The 12,257-nt window shown below is 38.9% G+C and overlaps 1 protein-coding gene across 3 annotated transcripts in view; it reads right to left on the bottom strand.

Moving 5' to 3' along the window:
- ksr2 (kinase suppressor of ras 2) overlaps nucleotides 1-12,257 on the bottom strand; it is a 191,141-nt gene that overhangs the window by 64,236 nt on the left and 114,648 nt on the right. For all 3 annotated transcript variants that reach the window (XM_059336669.1, XM_059336668.1, XM_059336671.1), the window contains one exon: nucleotides 326-395. In XM_059336669.1, coding sequence (XP_059192652.1) covers nucleotides 326-395 — 70 coding nt within the window. The remainder of the gene's footprint in view (nucleotides 1-325; nucleotides 396-12,257) is intronic.

Below are 12,257 nucleotides of genomic sequence, written 5' to 3'. Positions count from 1 at the left end.
CTCTATAAATTACATTTGCGCTCAGTTTGGCTGCGTGCGAGCTTCTCTCTCCACCTCGCTGACTTTCAGCAGGCAAAACACCCACGTTCTGGAGGCTGCTGAGATCCCACAACTAATACGGCATTGTTTTACTTTTTAGATCACTAGCGTTTGGAGTCAAGCAGGGTGAGAGAGAAAGAGGAGGACAGACAGAGAGAGAAAGAGGATTGACACGAGTTATGCAAGAGGCCCTTTTTAATTGGACTGGCATTCTATCACAGTGTGTGCACATAGGCAAACTAACACACACACACACACTCACCCACACACTTTTCTTTAGGCCTACCTGTGTTTTATTGAGTTTCCCAGATCTCTTCGGGGAATCTGTGGGGACCAGCGAGGCACTGAGAGAGTGTCTGGAGAGACAGGAGACAGGAGAGATGGACGGTTGTTATGGTTTTTAGTCAAATGCTAATACAGACAGAATGTTATTCAGAATTGACTAAATGTCTTGCATTAAACATTCATTTAGCGCATATGGCATTTCAGGGTATGGACTGATTCTGCAGCAACAAACTGACATTTTGGTGTCTGACTTAATCAGCTGTTTGGATATCATGCACACAGTTAGTTATGACTCACTGTCAACTCCTCACTGTAAACAAGCTCTTGTCCTAATTGTCTAGACAGACAGATAGATGGATAGATGGATGCATGAATTATAATAAGAGGTATTTTTTTGGGCTGTTTTTACCAACTGGAGTTTGAGACCAAGGAGCAGCATTCCCATCCTGAGTCTGTGTTTTAGTTTTGGTCTCATTCTTTAAGCCACTGTAAAGTTTTTTTTGTTTGTTTTAACCCTCTGAACCATACCATCCAACACAGTCCTTGAAGGGATCATAGGTTATAAAAGTTTCTGTTTGAAAAAGTAACCAAAACAAAGCTTAAAATTGTGATATTTTTGTCAAAATCACTTTTTTGAATGACTAGATCGTGTTAAAAAAACATTAAATTATGCTCCTCAGCGACACTGTGAAGCCATGATTGATTCTGCTGAGACCAACGGTCACGTGACAAATATTCACTGAAAATCTCTTTACACAGAGCTGAGGGGAGAGGGCAGGAGAGGCTGGAAGTCGTGGTGGTAAAATTGCAAATAGTTCAGTGTCTATAGCATGTGGAGACCCGATTTCCCCCCCAATATTGGTGACATGCATTTGTGGATAAAAGTGTGATAAATATAAATTCCATTTCATTCCAATTTTCAAGAAATAATTTATCAGAGAAATTCAACTTGGGTTTTTTTTTCTTTTTAATGATTTATGTCATCATAACTATGTTATTCTGCACAAAAGACATGCTTTTTAGTTGTTCATAATTCTAGCCATGACTGTGCTGATTCCATAGAGGTGCAGGACTTGAAACGGCTCGGGGTTCAGAGTTAAACCCGGCCAATGTTGTGCTGATAATGATAATTTCACCATTGAGACAGACAGACAAACAGATAGATGAACAGAAATGTTGAGGACTCAGTTGTACTGAATTGTTTAGATGCAGATATCTCCCATTGCTGTCTGTGTTTCATTGTGAGGAACTCTCATTTCAAAAGGATTTCACAACAAAAACCTTTCGCTCGGTCCATTAGCGCTGCCGATGACTGAGCAGCTACATTTATGCGCCACCTCTTAATGCCAGGTGAGAACGGCAGCCTACACAGCGTTTCCTGTAGAGGCGGCAGGATGTGCTGGATATGCATTGTGATGATAATGACGTGCCGGCTGTCAATACTTAAACAACAAAAAGAGCTCTGCTAAAAAATGCGAAAAAGTCAAAGGTTGTACTGGAAAGTGCATCATGCAAGATCATTTTTGTTCTTGGAGTTATTACAATTTCTGCTAAATAAAAGCTCACATGGGCAGGCCTGTTCAGGTTTGAGTCTGAAACACTTTTGACCATTTAAAAATTAATATATTCAGTCAACCTAAATAAAACATGGAATATATTCTACTTTCACCACAGTTTCACCGCACCAACTTATGTTTTTTTAAAGAGATTTAGCATTTCACTCCGTAAAACTCTGAGAATTTAATAAAATGATCCAAATCGATGCAGCAGAACCAGAGAAATCAGATTTTTTTACTGCATTCATCCTTCTTCTTTATCAAAATCTGTGTCTTTGTTCCCCACAATGCCCCTCAACTGTAGATATTTCAAAACTGCATACTAACGACCTATTTCTAATAATTACAATGTAAAATTGAGTAGTTTGCAGATTTTGTGTATGCCAGAAATGCCCAGACATCACATTACATCAGCAAGAGTTTCTGTACATACTCAACCACCCCAAATTGCATTGTGGCTCTTCGGACGAAACAATGGCATGAGCAAGGCTCAATTCAGTTAATATGTCATTTAATTGAGTTTTAATATTATTCACACCAGAATGACATCTTTTAGGTTCCCAATATATGGTTAGTTTAACCAAAAAATGCCTTTTTTTTAAATTTGTTGCACCATTTTTGGAGATTCAAGCTGCTGGCCAGGTCAGACTGTATGCATTATTAACTCCAATGTTAGTAATGTGTGATGTCATACTTAATTACTCATTTAGTTGGCAGTATGCAGTATATACTGAAGGGCCACCCATACGGGGGTAAACGGGGCAAGGGCCTAATCATGTTCATTTTAAATATAAGCATGAATAACCAAATTATTTTGAACCAAAATGATCACCATTACTTATTAAAACAACAAAAGCAATCTTGTATTCATTGTTTCTTTGGTAAAATGCAACTTCTTTCACAATGAGTAGAACAGAGAGGCCACATGCAGGCATTTAAATATATATCGCAGATTTTTGGAGGGCCCATTCATTCGACCTTTCAGGGGCCGAATAATATCTGTGTGCAGGTTTGGTTATGAGCGTAACAGCTAACGTAGCATAGCGAGCAGAGAGGCAGGCTACAAAGGTCTGTTCCAACTTAACACCAACAGATTTTATTCATTTTAAATTCTTCAGATCCAACAATTTATCAATTGAAGTAACAAATGTTACGATTACAGTTTATGAGGTAATTCATCGGACCTTGTGCAGCTCCATCTGGAGCCACATATGCAGCAGTACTCAGTGGTACTTTGATGTGTAAAACACACTTTCTCTTTGTGCAAGGCTGATATTTGAAGAACGGACTGGTCTTACATAAACAGAATAACCATGCACATATATTCTGTGAAATGTATACATTTAGAGTGCACTGAAATAAAAAAATGTCCAATCTCTCTCTCTTTTGCATCCATTCCTGGCTGAAAATAAAATGTTTAATAATTGACTCATTTTCTGGCTACCTTTATGCAGATTATTCATGAGCATTATGTTTCTTATAAGCTGGTGATGAATGCCAGGAGGAGGCGAGTGGAGGGGACTTCAGAGATGAACAATACATTAAGGAGAAAGGGAGAAATGCAAACGTTCTTTTCTCAATGCATCAAAATCCTAATGCCTTGAGATGGAGACGGAGATCGATCTCTATATGAGAGCACAGAAGAGGTTCACTTCAATTAGGCCTGAGAGGAGAAAGAGATCCGAGTTGGTTTCAGATGGAAATCTCACAGTATTGCAAAAAAGAATGAATCTGAGGACATCTTTGTCAATTTTCATAGTCACGGGCTCTTCGTTCCGTCTTTTTATTTGAAAGGAAACAGAAAAGACGATGATATTCATTGTTAAGATGCTAATGTTCCTCCTAGGACACTCTTTGAAACTTGCAGATTGGACCCTTGAGTTGGAAACTGTTTAAAGAGGCAGATCTCTGGAGAAAGAAATGCACTCAGTGGTCGAATTCAATCTGACTGAGTGGAGCTAAAGTACCAAATATCCAAACAGGAACATCTCACGCAATTCGGCATTTATCAGCAGTCACCATCTCATAAGTATGGGCAAGAATGACGCCTGTTCAACCCTCTAGTAGGTTGAGTAGGTTGTTATCAGGGTACTTCTATATTAACATGTATTGTTGGTGGCGCCTAGCCTGGCTAACACCAGACTATTCTCAAATGAGGGCTAGTCTGGCAACGAGCAGTGTATTTTTCCGTAGAGGAGGTGTGGTTTACGATCCTCCAGAGCCGTTTATTGGACGCTTAGAATGTCTATTAAAGCGTCTGTAGGTAGCTCTTAGCCAATCAGATCAGTTATACCTGATGACGTAGTAGAGCAACAGAAATGGATGTTTGTTGTGTGTGTGTCTGTGAGAGAGTGTTGCTTGCTGCTTTGCTTCTCCAGTTCTCGCTTTCTGCAAGATTATTTATTTTCACGCTTTATTCCCCCTCATGTCATTCAGCCACACACATCCACTGATTTTATGGGCAATAATCAAGCTGCTGCGGGCCTCTCGGCGGCTCCGCTGTCCGCGGTAGCGGGGCTATTAGCCGTTAGCGGCTATTAGCTATTAGCCACTAACGGCGCTAATAGCCGCTAGCGACGCTAATAGCCGCTAGCGACGCTAATAGCCGCTAGCGACGCTAATAGCCCCGCTACCATAACGCCGGTGATCTCAGCGGAGCCACCGAGAGACCTTTCGCCTTTCAACTTTCGCTCTAAACTTTTTAAAACACCATCTACAGCTATAGAGAGTTTCGCGTCTGCTGCAGACATGTTGGATCCGGAAAACTACAAGCTTCCAAGTGCCGAGTAGTACGCTTCATCGTCTTGCCGTCCCTCCCCGCTCTGTGATTGGATCCCTAAAACAGGGCTAAGAAACTCGCCTGGTTTCCAGACTGCCTGGAGGTTCGAAATTAAATTCGAGCGCGCAAGGCAGTCTGGGTATACCCAGGCTAGGTGGCGCCCTCAAGAGGCCAGGTTCAGTAAATATGAAGGACGCGAAGGCAGAAGTGACGTTAGAGTCTGAAAGTGAAGTGGGAAGCAAAGTAAACAGAGTATAAAGCATGAAAATACGCTCTAAGGGCAGGCGGGAGGGGAGATAGATGATCAAACAAACCCAGAACTTTCACCCAGAAAACCAGCATTTGTGTCACATCTGAAAACTAAAGTCAACAATGTTATTTGAAGTAACGTCTCTTAACTTCCGTACGTAACCTTGTTACGCTGCCAACATGTTTGTGTCACCTAAGGTACACGTCCGGCATTTACATGAATTTATTTGCCTTTTTAAACCATTTTACCATCACTTAACCATGAACTTTATTTCCCTAATCTTAGAAATGTTTTGTAGCCTAAAAAGAACAAAATTTCAGCCTTTTAACTAAACGCAACAACTTAATTTTCAGCAACCGGCCGTTACATGGGCTGATAACAACCTACTGCACCTGCTAGAACAGGGGTGAGCAATACATTTTCTCAATGTGGAGTAAATCAAATATAGCAGTAAAAAGTAGTAAATACTCCAATCACTATATAACTTTTACATTTATTTTAAACACAACTGTAAATTACCTTTAGTAAGGTTCCTATAGGTGTTTTTGCATTATATCGCTTGTTTTTCATGTTTGTATATTTTCTAGATGTTTTACAATTTTGTGATGCTTTTATTTTGAAAAAAGTGCCATCCAGTGTGCTTTAATTTTGAAAGATAGTGACAGGAAATAACAGGTTGAACCAATGAAAAACAAACGGTAAATAATAATGAGTACGTCGTAATTCATATAAAGTTGATACAAAGTATGAAAAAGGCTTCTATAGTGGCTGGCAGACAGGACACAAGGTTTGTTAAAGTTTATTTTCTTCTGACATATATATTAGTGGCTATATTTGTCGTCTTAACTATAGTAAAAGTGTTTGTTGTACTAGAAGGTGGCACAGGTCGCTAGTTTTCCATACTTAGTAGAATGATAATTGCTGTCAAAGCTGTTTAATCGTGTGATCACATTCGATACAGGTGCAAATCTAAAGTCCAAATAAATTCATGATCATGACATTCACGGCCCTAGAAGTTTTGTTGCTGTAGATATTATAGTTTGGTTTAGATTTCCTGTTTTAAATTGCTGCAGATTAGTGACGTTAGTTTGAAATACATTTTTGTATAATCTTTCATCTGGTGAGGAGTTCAATCATTCTTATTATTTGATTATGAAGCTGCGAGTGGCTCACACTGCTAATCTCATGACACCGGTGCCATATAGCATATCCTGGTTCCTGAAACACCCTTCCTCCCTCCTCCCTCTCCAGCCTCTCCAGAGGCTCGGTGTCTTCTCTCCGCACTCCGATGCATCGCTCAATTACACTCAATCAACCCGATAACTCAATACAGAGGGGAAACTGACATCATCTGCTTCTTGTCGGCCTTGTTGGCGACTGGCAGATGATTGGACTTGTCAGCAGCGTGGTCAGGGCTGTTTATCATTGTGTGCGTGTGCTGTTGACGTCGCTGTCTGTCTTCTGCAGCAGTCTTTGATGATCCGAACGTCCCTCGAAGAATGGGGGAGTGGAGATTTATGTCAGTGTGAGAACAAACTCACATGCTCACACACACGCGCCAGTCAAATGAAAAAAGCATAAGCTTGAGAAATGATAGAAATCCTCAGACAGAGAACGGATGCACAGAATCTCTGAATTTCATAGTCTGAAGGACGGCTTTTGTAGTCTGAATACAATTGTAACTGAGAGTTTTATCTGTTATTGTTGTATTAAAATGTATTAATGTGGATATTCATGTTTTGGTTTGGTTTGCACTGAATTTGTTTGATCGGTTTTAAGATTCTATTGGTTAATTTTATGTTGGTAACACTTTACAATTATAGATGGTTTATAAACCAATTATTAACCATTTACAAAGTGCTATACATATTTAATCTTTAAATGTTTTCAACCAATTTCTTAAAGGTATATGAATCATTAACATACTTAATATGGTATTAAAAATATTAAAATGAGTGTAACTAAAACTATTGATAAACTATTAATTATAATTTAATTGGTTTCTTAATTGTAAAGTAACTATAAACTTACATTAATAAACCATCTATTTGTCATTTATGAAGTTAGTTAAACATTAATAAATTATGTATTTAACATTCTAAATGGTCTATATACAGTTTATAAATGATGATTAAACATTAATAAACTATCTGTTTACCATTTATAATTATTATTATTATATATTGTAAAGTGTTACCTTTATGTTTTATTTACCTGCTTTAAAGTTGACTGTCCAGTCGTATTTATTGGCAGTGGCAAAGTCTGCAGGTGTTACATCATTATCATTTCCAAAACGTTACAGAGGATTTTATTTTTCAATAACTTTTCAAGGACCTAGAAATTGCATTTTCAACTTTCCAGGTTTTTCATGACCGTACGAACCCTGTATATAGTACTTTTAGTGAAGTTAGAGATCTGAATACTTCTTCCACCTCTGGCTACTGCTAATGCAAGCTCACGCTGCTTCCCAGTAAACACATTTAAATGACCAAACACTGTGTGGATTTTATTGCAAGACATTCACAGGGAATGCAACGTTGATAGCTGTCATTTTTAGTTTTTGCAGGTGAATAATGAAACAAGAAAGAACAGCTAAAGTGAGCTGTTAGACGAAGGGCTGCAGGCGACACCGCCAAGTTCTCAACAAGGTAAACTACTTTTAGAAAACTACTCACAGCGTTCACAGCGGGAAATCAGATCGTGGTTGCAATTATTTTGACTGACGTCAGTAAAAGTTTTCTTGGCTACACTTTAAACAGAAGCACTAGTTAGTCTTTTGTTGGATTTCTGATAGAGTAGCTGCTCAAGGAGGTTTTGCTGTAGCGTTATAGCACGCTCGATGCTACCAGCGTAACTGCAGGTGTTGCAAAATCAACCAGGACTAAAATTTAAAAGACTTTCACATTTTAGGGTCATCTTTTAAGTGCATTTTGTAGATCCATAAATAAATAAAATCCAGCTAAGAAAAGTTCAACTCATGAAAAACAGTGTCGAGCTCCACCGGTTTATATTCTAGTGTTATCTTTGTCGCGCCTTAAATTATGAGAGCAGGTGTGAAGGTCTCCAGAGGTACCACCATGACAGCTTGACAGTCCAGGGAGGAAAAACACAACCAAAGTGTAAATGAAGGTTAATAAAGTACACATGCTCTCTCTCACACACACACACACACACACACACACAGGTGTTGTATAAACATCTTGACACATAAACGAGGCAAAAATCATGGCAACATGCTACCATGCACGTATGCATGGCGTGTGTGTGTGTGTGTGTGTGTGTGTGTGTGTGTGTGACAGATGAGCCTCCAGGAACTGAGAAACCCCAAGGCGCCAGACAACAGTGTCCTCCTCCATCTTCTCTGATTGGCCTCAGCCTAATTAAGCCGAGGCCTTCCTTCCCCCCTCCTCCACTGGCCGGTCACATGACACACACACACACACACACACACACAAACAGCAGACCGTGGGGTTGAGTGTGCTGTGTATGTGTGTGTCTGAGTGTGTATTTCTTGTGTGGGTTAAAGAGAGGGAATGTAACTACACTAAAAGATGAAGAAATATATGTTTGTGTCTGTGTGTGGGTTAAACAGAGGGGGGTGGGTGTGTGTGTGTGTGTGTGTGTGTGTGTGTGTGTACGTGCAGAGATAAAGAGACTACTTGTGTCTAGGAGCCTATTTAGAGCCAAATATAGTTTATTTGACGTTAGACTGAGATGCCTCTCCGAGTGATTGACTGAGCGCTTAACACTGCTACTCCCCGTGGAGGAGAAGTTCCTCCTGCGGGGTAAAAGAAAAAGTATCATTCTTCTAATTATTCTCTAATTCTAGTTCAATGGGTAGCATGGTTTGGGTAGAAGCTTTTCTTAAAGGGGTAGCCCTCTGGAGTCCACAAAAGGGTCTTTTGTGACATCACAACGTAAAAACAAAGCCGAGATGAGCCCTGATGTCAGTTTCCCTCTAAAGTGCTGGCTTGAAGCTCCATGGCCAGTTATTGTTTGATGATGAAAGGCCAAGTAGAACTAGAGAGAGTCAGATATATTTGCAAGTGATAACAGAAGTTTACAACGGTGACAAATCAGTTCAAATTATTATCTAAAAGTAATGAATAAATTGTAGAAATAAATAGCTATAAGGAATGACGAAACAGCTCAAATATTATCTAAATTCAAGTAGTTAAAAGTGATGTACAAATAGTTTAAGTAGTTAGTAACGTACTGAATAAAAAATAAATTAAATTAGAAAAAATAAAGTAAGATGAATTAGCTTAAAGTAATAAAGAATTTGTGTAAATAATAATAATTATTGAATAATAATAAAGAAAAAACAAAAAAAAAATGTTATTATAGATGTTATCCTCATTTTACCTCTTATGTTATATTTGTAACCAGCATTTAAACTTCTTCACTGAGCATGATTGTGATTTGAAAGTAGAAAAAACATTATTTTCCAAATCAGATTTTGGTTCACAATGTTGATCCAGTAGAGGTGTTCTCAACCTTGAGTCAGGGGGAAACGTTGTCTGCTTTGAGGTCATGAGGTTGTCAAAATAATATTTGGTATATTGAATTTAAAAAAAAAATCATAATAACAAAGTCAATATTGTGTCTGTGGACTCTTAATCTTTGTAAGGTCAGATATATGTGTACAGGCCAACACTTGAGTTTAATGTTTACTGCTTAATAAGAGACATTTTTCATATTTTTTCCCATTAATGGCCTTATTATTTCTGTATATGTATTTTGTACACTGGTTGCAAACAGTGGAAAGCATTTCATATCCATCCATACAGGTGCTGATATATAATTAGCCTCCAAGGAAAAAAGGTGAGGAACTCAGGGTTTCCTCTATATTCATTTAGTAGCGGCGGCCCTCCAGTTTCTCTGTGAGGTCAGACTGCCTGTTAGAGTGAATGCTAGCTAATGTTACTGGAAGAGAACAAGGCACACTGCGGCAAGTCAGCCTCCACTCGTTTTCCTGGTGCTTGTAAGTGTTATGCTAAGAACGTGTTAAACCCGCCTACAAAATAAAAGCACATGTAGCTTACAAAATAAGAGCACATGGATGTGTTAGCAGAGTCCACCACAGAATTCACAAGAAGACTGTCAAAATATGACGCCTTAAATAAAACATAGAAGAACCCTTATTCTCCTTTACAAAAATTCATTCATTCTTTTCTTATATAACCAAATTGTCAGATGTGATCAGGTTCATTCTTATGTGACAAGGTCAGCTAATGGTGGTCAGATGATGTTACCATGTCCAAAATCAAATGCCTTAAAGAGAAGTTATTTATCGTGCTATCAGTTATTGGAATAATTGCCCATTGAATATACGTGAACTGAATAGTAAAGTATCTTTTAATTATTACTTGAGAATGCACTATTTAAATTTCTGAGTAGTGAATTAACATATTTACTGTATGAAAGTGAGAATTAATGTAATAGATATGAATGTAATAACTTTTGCGGAATGATTTCTGATGACGTATATAATAATGTCTACAATGTTTAATTGTTAAGTGATTTTTGTTTTGTCTTGTGGACCCCAGGAAGACTAGCTCGTCCCACTTTTGGTGACAGCTAATGGGGATCTTTTTAACAATAAACAATAAACAATTCATAAAGTGCAAGAGGCCACCAAATTTAGGCTTTTAGGGCGAAATTTTCTCCGGAGGACCATGTCCCACCCAGACCCCCTAGTTTCTTCGGGTACCCCTATAATAGTCAGCCCAGAAAATCCTGTGGGAAACGCTGGTTCTAAAGCTTGTTTTGCAGTCGAGTGTCATTTTTTATACTTTCTAAATGTCTGATTGATATTTATACACCATCCAGTTGACGAATAACCCTTTACCCACGCTGTGGGTAAAGGGTAAAGGTAAAGGTAAAGGTGGGTAAAGGGTAAACTCTAATTCTAAACGCCACGGAAACGCTGGAACCACTGATCCAGTGAGTTAAAGTGGAAAAATCATTATCGGGTCATATAGGTGAGGTTGTGCTGAAAAAAATGCTACCAACATGGCATGGTGAAGATTTTTTAAGTATTCACAAACAGCCAAAATAACCCAAAACTCCAAAGGGTAAAATGCAATAAACGGCATAGTTTCATAAAGACATAATCATAAACTTAAGAGGAGAATTTCAAAAACAAACACTTTTTAATGAGAAGCTGAAGCCTGTTTAAGTAGACATTATTGTATATACAGTAGAGTGTGCAGAGCAGCAGAAGAAGTGAACAGGACTGTAAAAAAAAAAAAAAAAAAAGTGTGTGGGTGTTTGCTGCACAATGTGCTGCATTATAGCACATGAGTGTTATATGAGCGATATGTTACAGGCTGTTGCTCACCATATTCTCATTGTTCCACATGCATGCGTTTTAATGAGGCTTTCCAAAAGGTGAAAGTCTGAGCAAGTAATTGTTTGGAGTGGAGCTTCAAGAAACAAACTAAGAGAGGGTTGGTTAATAGTGAGTTGTTGTTGTTATTGTGTGTTGTTGTTTTTTTTCTCTATCTGAATGTGAGAGAAAAAAAAACTCAAGAGATGAACAAGAGACAAAGCCAGGTTGCTCAGTTGCTATGACAACAGCTGCACGCCGATCAGCCGGGTTTTTTTTTTTGCAGAATATTGTGCTGTCATCTTTGACGACAACACACACACACACACACACACACACACACACACACACACACACACACACACACACAGGTTTACAAATAACCCACACAGACTCACAAAGTCCCTGTGATAAACTGACAATAGCAATCACAGCGCTGGAAAAACAGCAATTTTCTCGGATGAAACAAGTATCTCGGCACGGCCCTATAGATAGCGGAGAGTCTTTTAAAGTGTGCCAGTGAGACAGAGGGAGGAGGGATGGGAGAACAGATGATGCCTCGAGGCCTTATGGCTCGGTAGTGACTTCCTCAGTTGAAGAACTCAAATGGCTCGGAGAGCGCAGACAAATACCAACAGACAGCAGGTTTTCGGCGGCGAGGCCAATCTGACGCTACGGAGGGCTTTCAGGTGACGTAACGCACCCTCTGCCAGCCAGATCCATCGCTCTTGGACAACACTGACGAAGAGCGGCTAATTGTTTTTGTAAATACAAATTTGCTGTCTCATTAGCTCCTTCCTAAACCCTCCATGTGTTGTTCTCGCTCATCAAATTTGGCTGGATAAAGATCTCATGAGTGAGCTGGAAGGAGTCTGCAGTGGTTCCTACAGATGGGAAGCATCATGAACAAACATTTCCCGGGGTAGCGTAGCTGAAATAATTATAATAGAAAGTATGATTTGATTAAAAGAATATTTCCGCATATGAAGACAGCTGTAACACCTGAACACTACATTT

This window comes from Centropristis striata, chromosome 7 (genome assembly GCF_030273125.1).
Source record: "Centropristis striata isolate RG_2023a ecotype Rhode Island chromosome 7, C.striata_1.0, whole genome shotgun sequence".
Taxonomy (NCBI): Eukaryota; Metazoa; Chordata; class Actinopteri; order Perciformes; family Serranidae; genus Centropristis; species Centropristis striata.
Note: the sequence above shows the minus strand (reverse complement) of the source record. Positions and strands in the feature narration are given on the sequence as shown.